Source organism: Phoenix dactylifera, chromosome 1, assembly GCF_051530095.1.
Source record: "Phoenix dactylifera cultivar Ajwa chromosome 1, Ajwa_hap1_PhDact_Kaust_v1.1, whole genome shotgun sequence".
NCBI lineage: Eukaryota > Viridiplantae > Streptophyta > Magnoliopsida > Arecales > Arecaceae > Phoenix > Phoenix dactylifera.
In genome coordinates, this window is record NC_143190.1 from 51,987,639 (window position 1) to 52,013,953 (window position 26,315).

Sequence of the window (26,315 nt, forward strand, 5' to 3'; positions counted from 1 at the left end):
ATTGCTCTAAAATTGGACTTAGGCCATGGTGCATATGATCGCATTCAAACTTGAATAAATAAATACCAAATTTAGGTGGAGAGTAGCTTGCATGCTCCCAAACAAGCTTCTAATTTTATAGCTATTTTTTAGATTTTATTTTTTATTTTTGAATCCAAAATATATTTTTAATTTAAAAAAATTATAGATTTAACAAAACTTAAAGATTTTAGTCTCATTGTGTAGATCGTCCATAGATATACAATATATCATGAAATCTTGCAAAATTAAAAATTTTGGCATGACCTTTTCTTATATTCTATTTTTTCAGCATTTTTTGATGATAAAAAGAAAAAAAAGAAGAAGTGAGGTGGAGAGAGCCACCTTACCTTGTTTTGGGTTGGATTCTTCAATCATTGAAATCATCTATTTTTTGGCGAAACGGGGAGCGGTTGAAAAGGAAAAATAAGAAGTCTTGACACGGGTCCTCACATACTTCATTTAAACTGTGACATTCTCGTCAGGCTAAGGATTCAAATTCATTCAAATCTAATTATAAGCACCATGATTAGCCCGTGGTTAGCCTCAATGAGCCTGTGCTACAGTGTTCCCTAGTCCACATAGGCCATAGGTCGGGGTCTGCTCTGATACCATTTGTAATAACTCGGGGTCTTACCCAAAAAGGTTAGTCAGATGGTGTTATTTGGGTTCCTTGATCCTATATAATTTTTTAAGATCTATCTAGCAAATAACCGATGTGGGATTAAACACACGTCCGCATAGGTCCTCACATATAATAATTGTCATGCCTCCGATCCGAGATTGCGAGCCAGGGGTCGCATCAATCGCGACATACTCATAGAAAACTCTCTCCACATTCATGCAAGGCATCTCAACATATCATAAATATGCAGCAAATAATTTAATAATATGCAATTTTTATTTCATTAACTACCTCAACTTACAATGTTTCACATTTTTAACACTAATCTAAGTTATCTAATCTAAGATAACTTGTGTCACAGTTCTTTTAGTCACTCTTCCATATTGAAAAATTCCTGTAGGCTAGTTCTCTGAATCTATAAAAAAAAATTCGTATAATGAGCTAGATAGCCCGGTAAGCAATGATCACTTTGGCTAAACAAATCAGGCAATCAAATAGATAATAATTTACAGAAAATAAGCATATATGCAATACCAATATATGAATCAAATCATGGTCTGCCGTACCGATCGGTACAGGTCGGTACGGGCCGGTACGTACCGGTACCGGACGGAACCGGTACGGTATAGCTATATTTTTCGGTTTCGACTATTCGCAATCCGTACCTGTCGGTACCGGTCCGTACTGAACTGGTACCGGCCCGTACTGACTGGTACCGGCTCGTACCGACCCGTACCGGCCGATACCGGCACATACCGACCTCAAGTTTTTTTGGCTTTTGGCCCGAACCAACCGAACCGGTACAGTACCGGTTCGGTTCGGTATAGTACCGGTACCAGTGTCCACCGGTACGTCGGTATGGTCGGTATAGCCTTCTTGAAATATTAAATTCTGTTCATGGATTCAATTCTTTCAAATATTCAATTCATCTTACCGATCCTGAGCTACGACCACATCATCTTGTGGCAGGGTCATAACACCGACTAATCTTCTTGCGGTGAGCTGCGCATCATTTTGCTGCAAAGTCTTTCAGGACCGTTAGTCTGCTGGTAGTATGTCGCTAATCATCTTGGGCACAACTTTCAGGACAAATCATATGCCAACGTATTAGCCCCCATTGGCGAGGTTTTCAACATAGCCAGATCAAAATTCAAATAGTTTTAGGTTCATATTTTAGTTCTAAAATCATGCAGCGTCAAAATCAATTAATCATATCCATTATAAGATCATATATCATCATAATATTCCAAAATAACATATTTCGTAATAATATATACTATGCATCAAATTCATGCATCATAAATAATACCACTCAAAAGTCATGAATATATTAATTTTATAATTGCTAATAAATTTAGAAAAAGTGAAACATTACTTACCTTGCAAATGCAATCAACTAACAGATCTAATTAATCTTCTTGAAAATTCATCTTAGAGCTTAATATCCAAATATTATATTTTTTTCTTAAATTTTTATCATAATTATATAAAAAAACTTAAATTCTAACATCCTCATAGGGTTGACCAAGCAGGAGTGTCCGACACTCCGGTTGGTCCGATCAAAGTGAAATTCATCGAATCATACTCGGACTAGGACATTGATGGTTCAACACAGATCAGGCGATCAAATCTAACAATATTTGGCGGGGGCTAGGGTTGGGGCTGACACGCCTCCGACGACTCTGGATCATGACCCTTCACCAAGGTTGAACCAGATCACACAGAGAGGTACCATGCTAGATCCAACGTCTTTAGAGACAATAGAGAGTTTGTAGAGAAATAAGAGAGGATGGAGAAGAGAGAAAATATGTCTGGGTTCAGTCAGGGATCTAGGATTGGTTGTCGATGGCACGAGTCAACCTAAATCAATCAACATGTCTGGCCCATGAGTCATGAGAAAGAAACTTTTGTAGAGAGAGAAATAAGAGAGAGAATAGGAGAAAGTAGGGAAGGGAGAGAGGAAAGAGTAAGAGAGAACAAGGTCTCTCTAGCCAAGGAAGAAGGGAGATGGAAAGTGTGACTGTGGTGATGCCTGGGGTCAAGGGACCCACGGCCGCCCACGGTGGACGATGACCGACGGCGGACGACGGTGAGGGAAAATAGACCAAAATAGGGCTCTCCTATTTCGGACGGTTTTTTGGCGATTCACTGGCCCAAAATGGGGTGAATCCTGGCTACAATATTAGGAGAGAGAAGAAGAAGACACCTTGGTCCGGTGAGGTGGTCCAGCAGCTCCTCCTGGTGACAAGTCGATGAAGAAGAACCGAAAGAGGAGTTTGGGATCGATAGCTCGATCTCAGGTGAACTCGAAGGTATTTAAATAGATAATCTCGGCCTTATCCGGACGGTTCCTCGATCACAATGAACTTTCGATCTTCATCATGATTGGGGAGGAAGAAGACTCCAGCCATAGTCTAACTCCCATTCTACCCTCACGTGCATCGCACATGTATCTTCTAAGAGTTGATGAGTTTTAAGAGTTGATGGTACTTCATCTCATCTTCCAATTCCCAGGTAGCTTCTCTTTCTGACTAACAACTCCATTGCACCTTGACATAAGGAATAACACGTCTCAAAACATGATATTTCCAATCCACTATCTGTACTAGATGTTCCTCATATGTTAGATCTTAAGCTCCGTAACATAACTTGGGTCTCGTACAAATTTCTTCAGCATGGAGACATGGAAAATATTGTGTACACCAGCAAGTGAAAGCAGTAAGGCAAGTTTATAAGCGACCAATTCTTTCCAAAATCTGAAATGGAGCAACAAATCTGGGATTCAACTTGCCTCGATACCAAATCTTCAAATTCCTTTTGTAGGAGATATTTTAAGAAATACACGATCGCCAACTTGAAATTCTAATTCGTGTCTTCTATTGTCCACATAACCTTTCTGTCTACTTTGTGTAGTTTGAAGTCGTTCTTTGATTAGCTAAATTTTCTCAACTGTATACGAGTTCAGGGCCTAGAAATCTTCGCTCACCAATATCATCACAACGAATTGGGGAACGACATTTTCTTCCATATAATGCTTCTTAGGGCGCCATCTGTATGCTACTCTGATAACTATTGTTATATGCAAATTCTATCAAAGGTAGATGCTCATCCCAAGAACCCTTCATATCTATGACGCAAGCTCTCAACATATCCTCCAAAATTTGAATAGTCCTTTCTGACTGACCATTGGTCTGAGGGTGGAAAGCAGTACTAAAACTCAACTTAGTTCCTAAAGCCTTATGCAAGTTTTTCCAAAATTGTGATACAAACCTAGTATCTCGATCTGACACAACGGTTACTGAGATACCATGCAGTCTCACAATCTCTTTAATGTACAATTTGGCTAACCTTTCCAGACTGAACCCAACTTTAATAGGTAAAAAGTGTGCTGATTTTGTTAATCTATCCACGATCACCCAAACTGCATCATTAGCGCTGGGGAGTCTTTGGCAGTCCAGTTACAAAATCAATGGTAATTTGTTCCCACTTCCATATTGGAATATCAAAGGGCTGAAGCGGTCCGGCTGGTCTCTGGTGTTCAGCTTTGACCTGCTGACATGCTAAACATTGTCCCACAAATTGAGCAATTTTCTTTTTCATGTTGTTCCACCAATACAATTCCTTGAAATATCTATACATCTTAGTTCCTCCTGGATGTACTGTATATTGAGACTAATGAGCTTCTTTAAAAACTTCCTGCTTAATTTCCAGATCTATTGGTATACAAATTCTATTCCGAAATCTCAAAGATCTATCCTCATGTATTTTGAATTCAGATTGATCCCTTGATTCCACTGATTCTCGAATCTTCAATAATAGTTGGTCATTACCCTGGGCAACTTTAATAAGTGTCAGCTGAACTTGCATACGAGCCAATTGAATCCCTGAGCCATGTAATTGGATCTCTAATTCAAGTCTCCTCACATCTTCCAAAATATGTCATTTGATTAGTAATTAAGGTGGCCACATTTCCTATTGATTTTCTGCTTAAAGCATCTACAACATTAGCTTTCCTAGGATGATAATTAATCATTAGATCATAATCCTTCAATAATTCTAGCCATCTTTTGTCTCATATTTAGTTCCTTTTGGGTGAATATGTATTTTAAACTCTTGTGATCTGTAAATACCTCGCAATGTACTCCATAAAGATAGTGTCTCCAAATCTTAAGAGCGAAAATTACAGCCGCTAACTCCAGATCATGAGTAGGATAATTTTGCTCATAAAATTTCAATTGTCTAGAGGCATAGGCCACGACTTTACCATGCTACATCAAAACACAGCTAAGTCCCTTCATCACCTATGGGTATAGTAAGAATAGGTGATGTAATTAATCATCCTTTTAATTCCTGGAAACTTCGTTCACAATCTTCGGTCCATTCAAACTTAATTCCTTTTTAAGTTAAACGAGTCAAAGGTACAACTACATAGGAAGATTCTTCCACAAATCACCTGTAATAATCTACCATTCCCAAAAAGCTTTGAACCTTGGAAACATTGGTTGGCCTACTCCATTGTACCACAGCTTCCACTTTTATTGGATCCACAGAAATTCCATCTCTAGATATGATATGCCCCAAAAATGCTATCTTATCCAACCAAAACTCACACTTCAATTTAGCATAGAGTTTCTCATTCTTTAAGATTTGAAATACGCTTTGCAAATGTTCCTAATATTCTTCTTTACCTTTTGAATAGACTAAGATATTATAAATGAATACCGCAACAAATCAATCTAGAAAGGATTTAAATATTCTGCTCATTAAGTCCACAAAAGCTGCTGGGGCATTTGTCAATCCAAAAGACATCACTAAGAATTCATAATGCCCATAACAAGTTCTGAATGTAGTCTTAGGTCCATCCTCTAATTTGTTCTTCTGGTGATGGTATCCTGAGTGGAGATCAATTTTAGAGAAAACCTGTGCACCTTGCAGTTGATCAAATAAATCATCTATTTGGGGTAAAGGGTACTTGTTCCTTAGAGTGATCTTATTCAATTCTCTAGAATTAATGCATAGTCTCATGCTTCCATCTTTTTTTTTCACAAACAGTACCGGAGCTCTCCAATGTGATACACTAGGTCATATAAAACCTTTGTCTAGTAAATCTTGCAACCGATCTTTCAATTCTTTCAACTCAGTTGGGGCCATTCGATAAGAGGCTTTGGAAATTGGACCCAAACCAGGTACTAAATTAATAATAAATTCAATTTCTATGTTCGGCAGCAATCCTGGTAAATCCTTGAAAAAGACATCCAAAAATTCATTCACTATAGGAATATCCTCTATCTTTAATTCATCTTGTCGCATATCAATTACCAAAGCCAGATAACCTCTACATCCTTTCTTTAGCATTCATCTCAGCAAGATGAACTAAAGATAGAGGATATTCCTATAGTGAATGAATTTCTGGATGTCTTTTTCGAGGATTTACCAAGATTGCCGCTGGACAGAGAAATTGAATTTATTATTAATCTAGTACCTAGTTTGGGTTCAATTTCTAAAGCCCCTTATTGAATGGCCCCAGCTGAGTTGAAAGATCGGTTGCAAGATTTACTGGACAAAGGTTTTATACGACCTAGTGTATCACATTGGGGAGCTCTGGTACTGTTTGTGAAAAAGAAAGATGGAAGCATGAGACTAGGCATTGATTATAGAGAATTGAATAAGATCACTGTAAGGAACAAGTAGTAATGCCTTTTGGATTGACCAATGCCCCAACGGCATTTGTGGATTTAATGAATAGAATATTTAAATCCTTTCTAGATTGATCTGTTGTAGTATTCGTTGATAATATTTTAGTCTATTCAAATCTTAAGGAATGAGAAACTCTATGCTAAATTGAAATGTGAGTTTTGGTTGGATAAGATAGCATTTTTGGGGCATATCATATCAAGAGATAGAATTTCTATGGACCATTAAAAGTAGAAGCTGTGGTACAATGGAACAGGCCAACCAATGTTTTCAAGGTTCATAACTTCTTGAGAATGGCAGATTATTATAGGCAATTTGTGGAAGAATTTTTCCGTATAGCTGTACCTTTGACTTATTTAACTTAAAAAGGAGTTAAGTTTGAATGAACCGAAGATTGTGAACGAAGTTTCTAGAAATTAAAAAGACGATTAGTTACAAACTTACAGCACCTATTCTTACTATACCCACAGGTGATGAAGGATTCACAATCTACAGTGATGCTTCAAGGAAAGCACTTGGCTGTGTTTTGATGCAGCATGGTAAAGTTGTGTCCTATGCCTCTAGACAATTAAAATCTTATGAGCAAAATTATCCTACTCATGATCTAGAGCTAATGTCCGTGATTTTTGCTCTTAAGATTTGGAGACACTATCTTTATGGAGTACAGTGCGATGCATTTATAGATCACAAGAGTTTAAAATACATATTCACCCAAAAGGAACTAAATATTTGACAAAAGATGACTGGAATTATTGAAGGATTATGATCTAACAATTAATTATCATCCTAGGGAAGCTAATGTTGTTGTAGATGCTTTAAGTAGAAAATCAATAGGAAATGTGACCCACCTTAATTACTAATCAACGACATATTTTGGAAGATGTGAGGAGACTTGAATTAGAGATCCGATTACATGACTCAGGGAATCAGGGGATCAATTGGCTCATATGCAAGTTCAGCTGACACTTATAGAAAAGTTTAAAGCTGCCCAGGGTAATGACCAACTATTATTGAAGATTCGAGAATCGGTGGAATCAAGGGATCAATCTGAATTCAAAATACATGAGGATGGATCTTTGAGATTTCGGAATAGAATTTGTATACCGATAGATCTGGAAATTAAGCAGGAAGTTTTTAAAGAAGCTCATTAGTCTCAATATACAGTACATCCAGGAGGAACTAAGATGTATAGATATTTCAAGGAATTGTATTGGTGGAACAACATGAAAAAGAAAATTGCTCAATTTGTGGCACAATGTTTAGCATGTCAGCAAGTCAAAGCTGAACACCAAAGACCAGCCGGACCGCTTCAGCCCCTTGATATTCCAATATGGAGGTGGGAACAAATTACTGTGGATTTTGTAACTGGACTGCCAAAGACTTCCCAGCACTAATGTTGTAGTTTGGGTGATCGTGGATAGATTAACAAAATCAGCACACTTTTTACCTATTAGAGTTGGGTTCAGTCTGGAAAGGTTAGCCAAATTGTATATTAAAGAGATTGTGAGACTGCATGGTATCTCAGTAACCGTTGTGTCAGATCGAGATACTAGGTTTGTATCACAATTTTTGAAAAACTTGCATGAGGCTTTGGGGACTAAGTTGAGTTTTAGTACTGCTTTCCATCCTCAGACTGATGGTCAGTCAGAGAGGACTATTCAGATTTGGGAGGATATGTTGAGAGCTTGCGTCATAGATATGAAGGGTTCTTGGGATGAGCATCTACCTTTGATAGAATTTGCATATAATAACAATTATCAGAGTAGCATACAGATGGCGCCTTATGGAGTATTATATGGAAGAAAATGCCGTTCCTCAATTTGTTGTGATGATATTGGTGAGCGAAGATTGCTAGGCCCTGAACTTGTACAACATACAGTTGAGAAAATTTAGCTCATCAAAGAACGACTTTGAACTGCACAAAGTAGATAGAAAAGTTATGTGGATAATAAGAGACGAGAATTAGAATTTCAAGTTGGCGATCATGTATTGCTTAAAATATCTCCTACAAAAGGAATTTGAAGATTTGGTATTCGAGGCAAGTTGAATCCCAAATTTGCTGGTCCATTTCAGATTTTGGAAAGAATTGGTAAGGTCCCTTATAGACTTGCCTTCACTTGCCGGTGTACACAATGTTTTTCATGTCTCCATGCTGAAGAAATTTGTACCAAACCCAAATAATGTTACGGAGCTTAAGACTTTATGTGTTAGAGAAGATCTAACATATGAGGAACATCTAGTATGGATAGTGGACTAGAAATATCAAGTTTTGAGACGTGATATTCCTTATGTCAAGGTGCAATGGAGTCGTTAGTCAGAAAGAGAAGCTACCTAGGAATTGGAAGCTGAGATGAAGAAGCAATACTATCAACTCTTAGAAACTACAGTTACGAAAATTGTGGATGAATTTTTTTTAGGGGGGAGTGTGAAACCCAGGGACTTGATCCGGTCCACTTGACTGTCTAGCCATTTTTGGCCTTAGGCTTCATGTGTGATGCACGTGAGGGCAGATCAGGAAGAAGACTCCGGCTGGAGTCTTCTTCCTTCCCAATCACGATGAAGATCGGAAGTTCATCGTGATCCTGGGGTCGTCTGGATAAGGCCGGGATTATCTATTTAAAGATTTCCTCCTTCGAGTTCACCCGAGATCGAGCCACCAATTCCAAACTCTTCTTTCAATTCTTCTTCTTTCTCGATTTATTGCTGGAAGGAGCCGCCGGACCACCTCACCGGACCGACGTATGTGCTCCTTTTCTTCTTCTCTCTCCTAATATTGTAGCTAGGATTCCCCCCATTTTGGGCCGGCGAATCGTTGGAAAACCGTCCGAAATACGGGAGCCCTATTTTGGTCTGTTTTTCCTCGCCACCGTCAATCATTGTCCACAGTCATGCTTTCTCTCTCCCTTTCTTTTTTGGCTAGAGAGAGACCTTGTTCTCTGTTCCTCTTTCCTTTCTCTTCCTTCCCTACTTTCTTTCTCTTATTCTCTCTTATTTCTCTCTGCAAAGTCTCTCCTAACTCATGGACCAGACATGATTGATCAAGGTTGACCCATGCCATCGACAACCAATCCTAGATTCCTGATTGAACCCAGACTGAGATTCTCTTCTCCATCCTTTCTCTCTCTTGTTTCTCTCTAATAGACTTTCTCTCTATTCTCTCTAGAGATGTTGGATTTAGTGTGGTACCTCTTTGCGTGATTCTGGTTCAACCTTGATGAAGGGTCTTTATCCAGGGTCATCGGGCGGTATGTCAGCGCCCACCCTAGCCCTTGCTAAATATTATTTGATTTGATCGCTTCGATATTTGTTGAACTAGGTGCCATAGTCCGAGCATGATTCGATGAATTTTACTTTGATTGGACTAACTGGATTGTCGAGCACTCTCGCTTGATCAGCCCTGTGAGAGTGTAAGAATTTAAGTTTTTATATAATTATGATAAAATTTAAAAAAATATAATTTTTGGATATTAGGCTCTAAGAAGGATTTTCGGAATTAATTGGATCTGTTAGTTGGATTCCGTTCATAAGGTAAGTAATGTTTCACTTTTTCTAAATTTATCAGCAATAATAAAATTATTATATTCATGACTTTTGAGTGCTATTATTCATGATGCATGAATTTGATGCATAGTATATATTATTATGGAATATGTTATTTTGGAATATTATGACGATGTATAATCTTATTATGGATATGATTAATTGATTTTGACACCGCATGATTTTAGAACTGAATTATTAACCTAGGAATATTTGAATTTTGACCTGGCTATGTTAAGGACCCCGCCAATGAGGGCTAATACGTTGGCATATAATTTGTTCTGAAAGTTGTGTCGAAAATGATTAGCGATATACTGCCAGCAGACCAGTAGTCCTGACGGACTTTGCTGCAAGTTGATGCGCAGCTCGCCGCAAGATTAGTCGGCGTTATGACTCTGCCATAAGATGATGTGGTCATAGCTCATGATTGATAAGATAAATAGAATATTTGAAATAACTGAATCCATGAACAAAATTTAATATTTTAAGGAGGATTTGATTCGTATATTAGTACTGTATATATGCTTAATTTTGTAAATTACTATCTATTTGATTGCCTGATTTGTTTAACTAAAGTAATCATTGCTTATTGGGTTCTCTAGCTCATTATACTATTTTCTATTTCTTTTTAGATTCAGAGAACTAGCCTACTGGAATTTTTCAATATGGAAGAGCGACTAGAAGAATCGTGACACAAGTTATCTTAGATTAGAGTTTATTTAAATTGATGTTTTATCTTAGACTAATGTTAGAATTGTGAGACATTGTAAGTTGAGTTAATGAAATAAATTGTGCATATTATTAGTTAAATTGTTCTGCTGCATATTTATGATATCATGTTGAAATGCTTTGTGTGCTTGTGGGGAGAGTTTTCTATGAGTATGCGGCGGTTGACACGACCCCTAGCTCACGATCTCAGGTCGGAAGCATGACAATTTTTAAGTGAACCCGTGCTGCAGTGTCATCTAGTTTATATAGGCTATAGGCTGAGTCCGCTCTGATACCATTTATAACAACCCAAGGCCTCTCTCAAAAAGATTAGTTTGAATGTATTTTTTGGGTTCTTTAGTCCTGTATAAGTACCCAAGATCTTCGCGGCGAATAACCGGTGTGGGACCAAATACACGCCCGCATGGGTCCTCACATACTCCCTCGGTTCAAGCCTCGACGTTCTCATCAGGCAAAGGATCCAAATCCATTCAAATTCAATCACAAACACCACGATCGGCTCGGGTCAGCTCAAATATATCCGTGCTACAATGTCTTCTAGTCCACATAGGTCATGGGTCGGGTCCGCTTTGATACTATTTGTAACAAGATAGGACCTTACCCAAAATGGCTAGCCAGGAGGTATTTGGGTTCCTTGATCCTATATAAGTACCCAAGATCTTTTCGGCGAATAGCCAATGTAGGACTAAACACATGCCCGCATGGGTCCTCACATACTCTTCTCCCCAATCACAAATACTACGATCAGCTCGTAGTCAACTCAAATATACTCGTGCTACAGTGTCCCCAAGTCCACCTAGGTTATGGGTTGGGTCCGCTCGGATACCATTTGTAACAACCTAGGAACTCACCCAAAAAGGCTAGCCAAAAGGTATTTTTTGGGTTTCTTAGTCTTGTATAGGTACCCAAGATTTTCGCGATGAATAACCGATGTGGGACCGTTAGGGTAAGTGGCTTATATTAAGTAGTATTCTTATTTGAGTGGTACACTGATATTCTAACGGAGCGGAGCAAAGCGATGAGATATGTTTATCTTTGGGATAATTATGTAATGTTTTATTCTAATAGGGATGCTGATAGGGATTGAGACTCTGGGGCTAGGTTTTAACTATAAATATCTTGTAACCCTTGTTATTTGAGAGATAATGAAAGATACAGCCGTTTCGCTCCCGTGGACATAGGCACATTGCCGAACCACGTAAATTCCTGTGTTCTCTTCCTTTTCCTCTCTCAATTCTGTGCATTGTTCTGTTCACCATTTGGATCCTGTATTTTGCGCAACAACTGGTATCAGAGCGGCAGGTTACAAAAGAAAAATTAATTGTTTTGACTGTCGTACGGTTCTACGCGTGAGGGAGGCTGAGGCGTGATTCTTCCTTCTTCCCTTCCCAAGCGGAACCGAAAGGGGATCCCGAGAAGAGGTCTTTTTGTGGGTGGTTTCCTTCTTCACGTGGGTGCTATTGTCCTGTGGAAGGTCATGTCGTGGGGCACAGAGGGGGTGCTACATTGCTTCTCTGTGCTTCATGTGGGAGGGCTTAAGGGGGAGAAGACTTTTCTCATCACGTGGAGGTGCTTTCTTCTTCCCAAAGCCGAAAACGTTCTCCTCTGTTCTTCTGACGGCTCCCGAGTGGAAGAAAGAAGAAAGGCCCCTGTGACGACCGGCCAGACGTGAGCAAAGGAGGAGAGGAGATCCCCCCAACCATGACCGGCTGCAAGTAAGGAGGAGGCCCAAACCCCCACGAGCAAGGAGGAGGCCCCGATTCAGCGGCGAAGAGGAGATCCGTCGCGTCCTTCCATCGTCGCGCGCCGTCACGCGCCTAGATCCAGCCGAGAGAAGAGGAGCCGTGCGTCTCCACCGCCACACTCTCCCGTCACTGTCCGCGTCCGTCGTCACGCGCCTGATCCCGTGCATAGGGGAGGAGAGGATCTCTGCCTCATGTGGCAGGATACAAAGGAGCAGGATCCAGAGGAGGAGAAGCAAGGAGAGGAGGATGCCGACTCCGTGTGCGCTGCCGCCGCGCGTCTGATCTAGAGGAAAAGGAGTTTCCCGAGCATATCTCGCCCACATTCTAATACGGAGAACAGGAGCGTTATTTGGTATTTTTTTATTTTTAATCAGATCCTATTTTTCTATTTTATTTTGCAAAAAATAAAATGACTGGGATGTCTTCTCCAAAGTTCGATGGAACTGAAAATTTCGGGCTATGGCAGAGGAGGGTGAAGGATCTATTAGTATCACAGGATATGGTGAAAGCCTGGTATGGAAAGAAACCAGCTGCCATTGGTGATGCAGAGTGGAAGGAATTGGAGGCGAAGGCTGTTTCAAATATACGACTTTGTCTGGCTGATGACGTGATGTATCATATCATGGACGAGGAATCTCCGACGGCAATCTTGTCGAAATTGGAGAGTCGGTATATGTCCAAGTTGTCGACGAACAAGCTATATCTTAAACAGAAACTGTATGGTCTTAAGATGGCAGAGGGTGCTGATTTAAGCCAGCATATCAACATGTTCAATCAGATTATCAGTGATTTGCAGCGAGTTGATGTGAAGTTCGAAGATGAAGACAAAGCATTGATGTTATTGCATTCTTTACCCGCTTGTTCTACATATAAAAATTTGGTTACAACTCTGATGTCAATGACGACCGGCCCGCAAGCTACTTGATTTTATTTTCTTAGCTGCTCTGGATTCTATTCTAGATGCTACTTACTTACTTTTCTTTCACAAGGTAGCGCATCTATATAGCATAGCTGAAAGCGGACAAAAAAAGCTGTTCCCATAGCGTTATGTAGGCTTAGCTTAGCCTCTTTCTCTATCCCAAAATGTGTGTGTACTTTTCTCGGGCGTGGATAAATAAAGAAGCGGATGAAGCCGAACATTACAACGAGCATGTAGATTGAGTCGGGCATTATGGCATGGGATGTTGGATTGCCTCGTCGCCTTTCTTTCTCGGTCGTCTGTCTTAATTCATGTTGTAATGCGGTCGTTCTCTGCTGCATTGGTGTTTTCACTCCCCACGGGAAAGGAGACCCTAGATTTAAAGGACGTCATTGGAGCCTTGTTAGGTTTTCATCAAAGGAAGAAAGCCAGTGATGAGAGTTCTCAGGGAGAAGGCTTAGTGGTGAAGGGTAACCAGGAGCGTGGAAGAAGCAACATAAGGAATGGATCAAATTGCAGTAAATCTCGGTCTAAATGTAGAAAAAAGAAGGGCATAACATGCTACAAGTGTGGGAAACAGGGTCACATAAAGCAGAATTGTCCTGAGAGAAACAAGGGTAAAGATGGTGATAGATGTGAGGGGTCCTCTAAGTCTGCAAATATAGTAAAAGAAGACACAGATAGCAGTGACGGTGATATACTTTCAGTTTCATCCAGTTCAGATCATCTTGCGGATTCTTGGATTCTGGATTCAGCATGTTCCTATCACATGATACCAAATAAAGATTGGTTTGACACCTACAGGTTAGTTAATTCTGGTTCTATTTTGATGGGTAATGATGCATCTTCCAAAGTCATTGGAATAGGGAATATCAGGATTACTATGTTTGATGGTGTGGTTAGAACGTTGTGTGATATTAGACATGTTCTAGATTTGAGAAAGAATCTGATGTTATTGGGTACCTTAGACTCTAACGGATTTTGTTACAAGTCTCAAGGTGGAGTAATGAAGGCTAGTAGAGGTTCTATGATAGTGATGAAGGGGCAGAAAGTAGCAGAAAACATCTACAGGTTGATAGGGACTACTGTTGTAGGTGGAGTTGCTGCTGCAGAGTCTGAGTTTTATAATACAGTCTTATGGCATATGCATTTGGGTCATATGAGCGAACATGGTATGCTGGAACTGCATAAAAGAAATCTTCTGAAGGGTGTTAAAACTTGCAAACTGAATTTCTGCAAGTATTGTGTTCCTGGAAAACAGAACAGGGTTCAATTCAGGACTGCCATGCACAAGACAGAGGGTATTCTTGACTGTTTATACAGATGTCTGGGGACCAGTCAGAGTAGCATCACGGGGTGGACATACGTATTTCGTAACTTCCATTGATGATTTTTCGAGAAAGGCTTGGGTGTACTTTATGCAGCACAAGTCAGAAACGTTTGCCAAGTTTAAATTGTGGAAAGCTGAAGTAGAGAACCAGACAGGAAGAAAGATCAAATGCCTCAGGTCAGACAATAGAATTGAGTACACAGATTCAAAGTTCATGGAGTTTTGTGAGCAGCATGGGATTAAGAGACACTTCACAGTACGCAAGACACCTCAGCAAAACGGTATGGTGGAAAGGACGAACAGGACTATTGCAGAAAGAGTACGGTGTCTCAGGTTAAATGCAGGGCTTGCAAAGAACTTCTGGGCAGAGGCAGTGAATATGGCATGCTTCTTAATTAACAGGTCACCTAGGGCAGCACTAGATGGTAAGGTTGCAGAGGAGGTATGAACAGGTAATGAGGTAGACTACTCAGGTTTGAGAGTGTTTGGATATCCAGCCTACGTGCATATTTCTAGTGAGGAGAGGTCAAAGTTAGACCTGAAGTCTAGACAGTGTATCTTTCTGGGGTATCAGAAAGGGATGAAAAGGTACAAGCTTTGGGATCCGAAGGCAAACAAGGTGGTGATCAACAGAGATGTGGTTTTTGATGAGAAAGCCATATTGAAAGGTACTTAGGAAGAAGAGAAGCAGGTGCCAGAAAGTTGCAGCAGCAATAAGTAGGTGGTGCAGGTGGAGTTAGAGAGTTATGTCAAGAAGAACAATGTTCAGGGTACAGAGACTTCTATCTCAGCAGATCAAGAGCATCACAATATAGCCACAGTCAGACTCAAGCGTACTATCAAGCCACCAACTAGGTATGGCTTTTCCTATGCATTAATCACTAGCAGTGGAGATTCTACTACTTTTCAGGAGGCAGTTCACAGCCGGAATAAAAGTAGATGGATGGGTGCTATGATGGAGGAGATGGAATCTTTGAATAAAAATCAGACATGAGAGTTGGTGGAGCTTCCGGAGGGAAAGAGAGCGATAGGATGCAAGTGGGTGTTCAAGAAAAAGAAAGCAGTATTAGAAAAAGAAGAAAAAAAGTTCAAGGCATGTCTGGTAGCAAAGAGATACTCACAGAGAGCTGTGATTGATTATGATGAGATTTTCTCCCCAGTAGTCGGACATACTTCCATCAAGGTAGTGTTGGCATTGGTAGCACATTACGACATGGAGTTAGAGCAGATGGATGTAAAGACAACTTTTCTTCATGGTGAGTTGGAGGAGCAGATTTACATGCAGCAGCTAGAAGGGTTTTCAGAATCTAGACAGGAGCACTTATTCTGTAAATTGAGAAAGTCACTTTATGGGCTGAAAGTAGAAACAGTCTCCGAGGCAGTGGTGACAGCTAGAGAGAAGCAACTGCTCTAAAGCCGGAAGGCGGAAAGCTGAGGTCTTTTATCCAAAAAAAACTACCTTAAACCAGTTGGAATAAGCTATCAATACTGACGAAGCAAGAAGAGAAGCAGCCGTATTCTCACAAGCGGTTTGACTCCTACATGATTCGGATTGGCTACAGGAGATATGAGTATGACTGTTGTGTTTATGTGAGAAGCCTTGATGATGGTTGTTTCATTTTTCTGTTACTTTATGTGGATGATATGCTGATTGCTGCGAAGAGTATGAATGAAGTCAACAAGTTGAAGACTTTGTTAAGTAGAGAGTTTGACATGAAGGATTTGGCGCGGCCAAGAAGATTCGCAGGGACAGAGATTCTAGAAAATTGCGGTTATCTCAGGGTAGTTATATACAAAAGATGTTGGAGAGGTTTAGCATAGGTAATGCGAAGCCAGTGAGCACACTTTTAGCGAATCACTTCAGATTGTCTACCTCACAGTGCCCGAAGATAGAGAAAGAAATTGAAGACATGTCAAAGGTTTCATATGCTAGTGCAGTGGGGTGTCTGATATATGTTATGGTTTGTACTAGGCCGGATTTGGCGCATGCAATTAGCGCAGTGAGCAAGTTTATGGCGAATCTAGGGAGACAACATTGGGATGCAGTCAAATGGATTTTCAGATACTTAAGGGGTACTACCAACTATGGTATAATGTTTGTCAGACAGCAGGATGATCCTTCAATCGTAGGGTATGTTGATGCAGATTATGCAGGACACTTGGATGACAGGAGGTCAACTACGGGCTATGTATTTACTCTTGCAGGAGGGCCTATCAGTTGGAGGTCCATGGTTCAGTCTCTAGTTGCATTATCTACGACTGAGTCAGAGTATATGGCAGTAGCTGAGGCTGCCAAGAAAGCACTGTGGTTGATGGGATTAGTCAAGGAGCTGGGTGTTCAGCAAGGTGAAGTTCAGTTGCATTGTGACAGTCAGAGTGCGTCTATTTGGTGAAGAACCAAGTGTATCATGCGAGAACCAAGCATATAAATGTGAGGTATCATAAGATCAGAGAGTTGGTTTCTTCCGGTGACATATTGCTTGAAAAAATTCACACTTCTAAATATGCAGCAGACATGTTGACAAAATCCGTTACTGCAGACAAGTTCAAGCATTGCTTAGACTTGGTTAACATCTCTAGGTGCTAGAGAGGTGTTCCAACCCATCAGCGTCAAGTGGTGTCCCAGGTTTTCTTTTCTCCTAAGGGGTGAATATTCGCAAAGGTGGAGATTGTTAGAGTAAGTGGTTCATATTAAGTGGTATTCTTATTTGAGTGGTTCACTGGTATTCTAACGGAGCAGAGCGGAGCGACGTGATATGTTTATCTTTGGGATAATTATGTACTGTTTTATTCTAACAGGGATGCTGATAAGGATTGAGACTCTGGGGCTAGGGTTTAACTATAAATATCTTGTAACCCTTATTATTTGAGAGATAGTGAAAGATACAACCGTTTCGCTCCTATGGACATAGGCACATTGCCGAACCACGTAAATACCTGTGTTCTCTTCCTCTTCCTCTTCCTCTCTCAATTCTGTGCATTGTTCTATCCGCTGTTTGGATCCTGTGTTTTGCGCAACAGGGACTAAATATACGCCCGCACGGATCCTTACATACTCCCCTCGTTCAAGCTCCGACGTCCTCGTCAGGCTAAGGGTTCAAATTTATTCAATTCTAATTAAAGCACCACGATCGGCCCGTGTCAGCCTCCATGAACTCATGCTGCAATGTCCCCTGGTCTATATAAGCTATGGGCCGAGTTCGCTCTGATACTATTTGTAACAACCTAGGAACTCACCCAAAAAGGCTAGTCGGAAGGTATTATTTGGATTTCTTGATTCTGTATGTATACGTACCCAAGATCCATCCAACGAATAACTGATGTGGGACTAAACACACGCCCGCACGAGTCCTCACATACTCCCTCCTATTTAAGCCCGTCCTCATCAGACTAAGGGTTCAAATCTATTCAAATCTAATCATAAGAACCACGATTGGCCCATGGTTAGCCTTAATGGATTCGTGCCGCGGTGTCTTCTAATGCACATAGATTATGAGCCTGGTCTGCTCTGATATCATTCTGGCACACCCCCGACCTGAGTTCACGAATGGGGGGTCGTGTCAACATTCACGAAAGGGACCCTTAGCCTGTATTATTGGAAAGGAGGGAGGCCGAACCGGTTCAAACCAGTGCGAACCACTCCGAACTGCCTAGTTCGGAGAGGATCCCGTCATTTACCAAAAAAATGGGTGGAATCGTCCCAACTCTGCACTGGTTCGGTTCGCTATGGGGTGAACTGAATGATTCGGCTCAGTTTGGCATACCATGATAGGGACTCTTGATTGATGTCCATTCATCTCAGCAATCCAACTTGTAGTGACTCCATGGATAGCCAAAGTAATGAAGATTCAAAATCATTCATTCTCCAACTTATGTTTCCAAGTTCATGAAATGAGGAGAATACAGTATGTGCTGTTATCGTTTAGTTCAAAAATATGAATGTCACAATTATGACAATACTTGTTACTGCAACTTGCAAGCTTGTGAAATTTCCACGAAGATAAATGAAAACATGTCTGTCTATTCTAAATATATCTCTGCCACTGCATCAAGATAATTGTGTCCTATAAAGGTCAAAATAAAATGTTTGACAAATTTAAACAGGTAAAAAATTCCAAATGACAATAACATGCCTAATAAATCAGATTAAACATTAAAGTCATTCATTAACATAAAATGATACTATAGGAAATCCACAAGAAAGGTTACATATAGTGAGACAAATGATAAGAAGATAACAAGGAGTTAGGTCGGCAAATATATGCTCTTAGATATTTATTCCATTATCTTTAGCTTGTTTTATAAGACACTATCATGATTTTTAAATAAGAAATCAACATTAATTCATGGGTGTAGTTAAAAAATATCATAAACATGTAATTACATGATTGTTTCAAAGACTCTAGAGATTTTAAAATTTTATCTACTATCACTTGAAGTCTTGAACTATCCAACTTGATCATAAATCCATAGATTTCTTAAGGTGGTTTTTTCCCATCTATTTAAGAATAAGATTATATGGATTTGAAACAAGGAAATAGATTCATTTACATTGCATTGTGATAGCTTGCATCTTTTGGTTAATGGTCTCCAGTCTCCACGATGTGCTCGACATGTCTCGAACATATGAACAAAGAGAGATTTCAGCTGTTTTACTATTCTATAACTCTGTAGATACACATGTTGAAAGTTTAAACAATGAACACATACTATTCGGTTCTTGATTTAGTACTACTTCCATCTTTGCTTCTTTCACAAGAACTTCAGTCATAAGATGATTGTGTCTTTTCATACTAAATTAGCCAGTGTCTTCTCCAATAACTTTAATTGCATTTATGTATTTGCTAAGAGTTCAAAGCAAAAGTTTAGTTTTGTTGCATGGTCCTATATAAAGCTAGATTTGAAATATGATTATGCTAACAACTATGTTTTCCTAGGCTTTTGTCTTCAATTAGGAAATTCTGTAGAACAATTTGCTTTTTCCTGGTTTTGTGTGTGGTAACTATAAAGTGAATTGTGAGAAATTAACATTTTGTAATCATCTGACCTTTTATTAAAACAAAATCATATATTTTCAGCGTCGGTGGCTTGTAGTTAGCAATCCTGGTTTATGTGGTCTTATCTCAAAATGGCTTGGAACGGATGCTTGGATCCGTGATATGGACCTCTTAATGGGACTGCGAGATCATGCAGTGGATGCAGAACTCCAACAAGAATGGAAAATGGTCAATATATCTTGTCACTTGTACATTATGTTATGACTAATATGGTACAGGGTAAATTGAGTTAATTGTGAATGAGTTGCACTTTTCAGGTCCGTAGGATCAACAAAATTAGGCTCGCTGAGTTTATTGAAGCAATGACTGGCATGAAGGTTTGCATACAAATTCCCCTGGTACTGGAACTGTATTTGGAGGAAGCTTAATCTTTCATCTTACATCCTAGCAGATCATTTTTCTTGCAGGTCAGCCCAGATGCGATGTTTGATGTACAGATCAAGCGTATCCATGAGTACAAAAGACAGTTGCTTAATATTCTTGGCATCATCTATCGATATGATTGTATAAAGGTCAATAATTCCCATTTTCCTTGTTCTGGGAATTTGTTTTGCAATTAATTTATGAACAGAATGGTCCAATCTTGTATGTACTCTGCATGCTACACAATGTATGCTTATATAACCTTTTTAGGTTTGATCTGGATAACGTCCTTGATGTGTCATAAGTCATGTGGTTTCTGAATAGCCATCTGTGTTTCTTCTGAGTTGAGGTTTGGCAACTGCAGCAATCTTTAGAATATGAGTCGGTTTGCAAGGAAAATAGCTCCAGCTCATTTGATCTGGTGCATTTTGTTGGTCATCTCATATTGTTCTTCAGTCTTTCTTCATGCTATATGATGCAGGAAGTGCTCCTTAAGTGCTTAGATGAACAGAAGTGTTTAGCTGTCCAAAGACTCCAAACATATTGCACGGTCTAAGATTAGCAAATTGTTGAATGTCTTGAACCTTATTTCATCTACATTGTAGCATTCAGCCAATGTGTGTTTAGCAAGTCAGCCAAATTAGCAAGTACTAGCCAATCTATGATAATTATATCTTTTGGTTTATTGTGGTCCAGGAGAGATTGTTGCAACAAATATAACCAAAATATGATTGCTCGAGTAAATGCACTTATGTGCTAGCAATCTTATTTTGGTGCATTTGCTGCAACAATCCTAAAATGATTTAAATGTGGAATCCAATGCATCAAACATTACCTAAATGAGATTTAGACTTTGCCTCAGATTCCACTCTAAATCTGATGCATGATTGGGGAAGTAGAATTCTAGAAAGATTTAAATTGTGGAAGCACCAAACAATCATCTAAATAGACTAATATGCAATATAATAAATGATGAAAATTTACCATTCATTATTCCAAGTTAAAGAAAGGAATTACGCATGTGTTCACTAATTTGATTTAGAATACTGCTGATTAAGTAATCTACATTATTGAACTTCAATTGGTTTTGATAATACTGCTTTTAGCAATAAAAATTCTCAATTTAGGATTGGGGAAGCAGGTGTTGATGCGGGAAGAAGATTCTGAGTGGGCTTGGCAACTTTTGTAGAGGACTCCAGCTACTAACCTTCAAAAAGCTGACTTGGCAACAAAATGAACAAGGCTTTATAAAATAATAAATAGTAAATAAATAAATAGGTAGAGTAGAAGAGAAGAAAGCAGAAATGGTAAAAATAAACTTACAACTTTCCTACATAAGCAATATTGTAAAACAAATATAACATTTGCAACTACATGCATTTTATTAAATAGCCGCTTAAACAAAATAACATTAGAAATCAAAAACTTAATATATTTATTAGTTCAGCTAAAAATGAAATATAATATTTTTCAAACAATTGTAGTTCAAGAATGAAACATTTGCAACTACATGCATTTTATTAAATAGCCACTTAAACAAAATAACGTTAGAAAACACAAACTCAATATATTTATTAGTTCAACTAAAAATGAAATATAATATTTTTCAAACAATTGTAGTTCAAGAATGAATTATACACACACTGCCACAGACATATATTTCACTTAAATGCAACGACTCTAGCCTAAAATTGCAGCAACCATACAAGTTATATAAATTAAAACACTAAAATATGTTCAATAACATTTCTTGGTTTCTTTTGTTTTTCTTCTTCTTCTTTTTTTTGATTTTTTTACCAAAACTCTGAAACTTGGGAGGAAACTTCTGCAAACATCGAAACTGCGGAAAGTGAAATTCCACAGACCTGGCCATATCCAATACCGACGCTGAGTTTTCAGACATGGGTTGCAAGATAAAGATATAATTTGTCATAAAAAATCTTAACGCAAGGATTCAAAAGCTGGTGTAGGTCACTGTGTTGGTCATTGGCTGATATGGCATGTGTCATGGTATGTATTGTACTGACAAGCCACATGCCAACATTGTTGTGGCACAGAACCAGGAAAAAAAAGAGGAAGTGTGAAAACACCTTTAAGCTCAGTACAAAGCAACACCATGCAATTCTGGACAGTACAGGTTCAGAAACTAGTAGTTCAGTTAGGTTTGCTCAGTTGGTCCAGCATGTACCAAGTTGGTATTGACAGTTCCTTAAACCTTTCTAAATGCTTAGATTATAATAGATTTTATTTTCTTTCTTAGCATTATAAGAATTTACAACTTTTATGATATTTGAAACCTTAGGATTATTGATTGAATGGCATATGGCCGTCATTAAATTCATTGCATGATTCAGACATTATTAAAATTTATCAGCAATCTAACATATGGCAATGACATGTCAATTTTCGCAAGGTATACACAGATGAGATCCCAAATTGCCAAATCTGTTGTCCTGATTATACTTATGAAATTTGCTAATTTTTTCACCATCTCATTTGTTTATCCCCACACTAACTGTTGCATCAAGTCCTATTTCATTCATCTGCAGTTGCCTTTGAGTGTCCATAGTCCATCAGGCTTTTTCTAATCCTCTTATATTGGCCTTCCATTGCTTTTCCTTCTATATGAATTCTACATTTATTTTCTGTGCTTTGATGAGCTTTTTTCTCATTGTACCATCGCAGAACATGAAGGAAAGTGATAGAAGGAAAGTTGTACCCCGTGTCTGTATAATTGGAGGAAAGGCTGCCCCTGGTTATAAAATGGCAAAGAAGATAATTAAATTGTGCCATGCTGTTGGAGAAACAATCAATAATGATTCTGACATTGGTGATCTTTTGAAATTGGTATGACCCTAAGAATTGCTGTCATTAGTTCCAGCCAGACACTTCTTTTAAGCTTACTAGTGTATTTAGGTTAGATATTAATGAGACGTAGCTTCCAATGAATCTTTTTGCATGAAGCTGGTTCACTAGAATCAATAATGATTCTGATATTGTTGTAAGAGCTGCTGTATCTTGCACCAACAAAGTTTCACTAGAATGTATCAACTCAAATTCATTTTATTTCATGCTCTTTATTAAAGAAAAAAAACCCTGAACTCAGAGGACATTATACTTAGTACTTATTGTGCATGAGTAGTACTGATCAAGAAAGCTTTCATCATTTCTTTTTTCATATTTTAGATTTTTTATGATTGGAGAAGATATATTTGGCAAATGTGCAGGTTTTTATTCCTGATTACAACGTCTCTGTTGCTGAACTAGTAATTCCAGGAAGTGACATTTCACAACACATCAGGTTGAAAATCTCTATTGCTTCACCTCTTTTTTTTTGTTTCCATGTTCTGGGGTGCTCTATTAGTCATCCAAGCTCCTCAATTAAGTGGTACAGGGCAGTCAACTTTCGTACTCAAAATTAAATTTTATATTTTGGGTTGGAGTCTATTTAGCGAATTCTAAATATTAGCAAATTTCTGAAATCTTAAAGATGATAACTTTTATCATAGGAAAACACTGCCAAGACCTAAGGGTCCAGTAAATATGGCCTTATCTCTTAATCTCCAAATCCTTTTCATCTGAAATGAGACTAACATACAGTGCTTCATCATGCATGCATACCTTATTGGCTTATTCTTTACAAATCTTCATGTCCAGATATTCTTCATCCAAAATTTTATGAATAATCAATATCTATTTTAATCAAGAATTCTTATTGCACTATATTTAGCAGGCATAGCATGCCCACATTTAAAAGATTGTTTTAATGCATGAAACAACTCTTCGTTGGAACTAGGAAGAAGTTTAAAATATCAAACAACGAAAACCAAAAAATACTGTGCCCCTATACCATGAAATGCATGCCAGTGCAAGTGTAGCCATGCACTCTGCATGCCGGCATGCCATGTGTCAACATGACATGCCATGTGCCAAGAGCCAGCCGCTAGCCAGCACACTCCCTGTGCCTGCAGCACTTAAATCCTTATTTTTCAGCAAGGACTTGCTGAAAAGATTGATCCAGATTAGCATTCTAAACACAGCAGAATCAAAGTTCTGTAAATTTAGTACAATATTAGTTTCATGTAGTGTTCTTTTCCCATTTTAATAGATTGTGAATCTCATTTTCTTGCAGTACAGCAGGTCATGAAGCCTCTGGAACTGGCAGCATGAAATTTTTAATGAATGGATGTTTACTTTTGGCTACAGCTGATGGGGCCACTATTGAAATCATTGAAGAAATAGGAGAGGATAATATGGTAAGTACATGGATCCACATAGCTTGATATCAATTAGGAGTGTTGAGAATCATATGCTTTGTTAGATTGTCATGTAATATGGAGGTTTTTTTTCCTTTAATGCAGCACTCCAACTTCTATTGAAATGTTAAGATCATCAATAGAACTTTAGGATCACATTTTTGGGTTTTGTTGCCCAACTTTGCAATTTATTAGTATCTAAGAACAAGTATGCCCATTTTTTAAAAAAGAAAAATGTTACCATGTTTACTAGCCTTCCAGAAGCAATCATGATTTTTGAATTGCCAGTTCAAGAGTTCAGCAACCATGACAATTTTCCCATTGTATGTAACTTTCTTTCTTTAGTTTCTATTCGGTGCCAAAGTTCATGAAGTCCCCAAATTGCGCGAGAAGGCTCAAAATCATGGAATGCCACTTCAATTTGCTCGTGCTCTCAAGTGAGTCTGTAAGATGTATTATTTTTCTTATTATTCTGATGGTATGGCTTGTCCATTAGATTTTCAACTATATTGAGAGCACAATCTTTGATTCCATTTTGTTATGTTTTTGTTAAAATCTTGAAAATTCTATGTTGGAATTTAATTACTTTTCTTTATATACCTAGCAGAAACATTTAGCAACTAGATATTTCTACAAGCCTGGGGCTATGAATGGGTAAGCTTGAATCAAAAAATTTTCTTGATCCAAATTTAAACATTATTTAGGGTCTGAAATTTGGATCCAGCCAATTAGTTTAAAGCTTGGGAGGCTTTAGCTACTCAATATTAGTTTTAAGACCCAATAGGTTGTTTAGAGGCAAGGTTCGCGGTACCGATCGTACCGACGTACCGGTCGGCTCCGGTATCGGTACGGTACCGTTGCCGAACCGAGCCGAACTGATACCGTACCGATAGGGTACATTTAGCGACCCCATCGTCGTTTTTTTTTTTTTTTTTGTGGAGTTTTTTGGATGTTTTTATGTTTAGGTTTAAGGTTAAAACTAGATGATGCAACTTATTACTTCCAAATGATTCAAATAATGAGATGAAGAACATAAAAAATTTTCAAATTAAGATACAATCAATTACATACGTTTAAATCACTCTCGAATATCTAAAATCGGGTCGAATGGCGATGCTTCTCGTCAATATCTGGATCATCAGCATAATATGGAGGCAGATCAACCCATCCCTCTAACCAAGCGGCATTGTAGTCTTGTATGCTCAATCCTCGAGGAATGCGCGTTGGATCATAAGAACTCTCGGATCTCTCGCTGAAGCTCTGGCTCTGAGAGGTGTCTTGATAAGGGGCCCATCCGAATATGCCGGCACTAAAATCCGATTCGTAAGATCCTCCGGGCTGCGCAGGATAGTAGCTACCGGAAGATGACTCCGATGCACCATATCCATAGGCTGGCTGAGGCCGCAGATAATAGAAAGACTCGGAACTTGATGCATCAATGGATTCGACTCCATATGGAAGGTCATCTGCAGCTGCATCCTGGCCTCTTGAACGACCTCGAGGAGCTCTTCTTCGATATGCAATGGTATCTGACCGGCCTATATCAGACGGCCTACCGTGGTCCGTATCTTGTGTAGCATGTGTAAACTGAGACTCACCGGTGTATCGAAAACCTCCCTCCGGCTGTGTCTCATAACTAGTACCATACTGTCCTCCACTTCCTCCATGGCTAGTAGATCCATCACCACCAGAATCTTCATCGCTGCTGGTCCAAGTCTCCTCCTCGACACTCTCCATTGGGGTCCTTTCCTTTCCTTTTCTTGTTTGTTGGGATTGACGCCCTCCTGATCGAGTCGACTGGGTAGTAGAGCGTCCTCGTCCTCGTCCTCGCATGAGAGGATCATCTCTCTGAACGGGAGCATCGTACCAGTCATGCGGTGACTGGCTCCCCTCTAGCCACGTCATATCAGCTGTAGGAGTGCGTGGAATGTTGCGCTCAGCCCATTGCTGTGGATCGACCATAACCTCGGTGGCTATGATACTGGCTGGTCGTCGAGGCGATCTCCTGGCTCATCAAGCTCGGGCTCCTGCTGCTGGGC

At 39.1% G+C, this 26,315-nt stretch overlaps 1 protein-coding gene across 4 annotated transcripts in view; it reads left to right on the top strand.

Moving 5' to 3' along the window:
• The window catches only part of LOC103722941 (uncharacterized), a 47,581-nt gene that overhangs the window by 15,808 nt on the left and 5,458 nt on the right, over positions 1-26,315 (top strand). For 3 of the 4 annotated variants that reach the window (XM_088705899.2, XM_017846622.5, XM_088705900.2), the window contains 7 exons: positions 19,679-19,825; positions 19,915-19,974; positions 20,065-20,169; positions 22,706-22,867; positions 23,248-23,321; positions 24,153-24,276; positions 24,622-24,713. In XM_088705899.2, coding sequence (XP_088562025.2) covers positions 19,679-19,825; positions 19,915-19,974; positions 20,065-20,169; positions 22,706-22,867; positions 23,248-23,321; positions 24,153-24,276; positions 24,622-24,713 — 764 coding nt within the window. Of the gene's footprint in view, positions 1-19,678; positions 19,826-19,914; positions 19,975-20,064; positions 20,170-22,705; positions 22,868-23,247; positions 23,322-24,152; positions 24,277-24,621; positions 24,714-26,315 lie in introns of those variants that run through there. The other variant, XR_015969485.2, reaches the window with a different exon arrangement.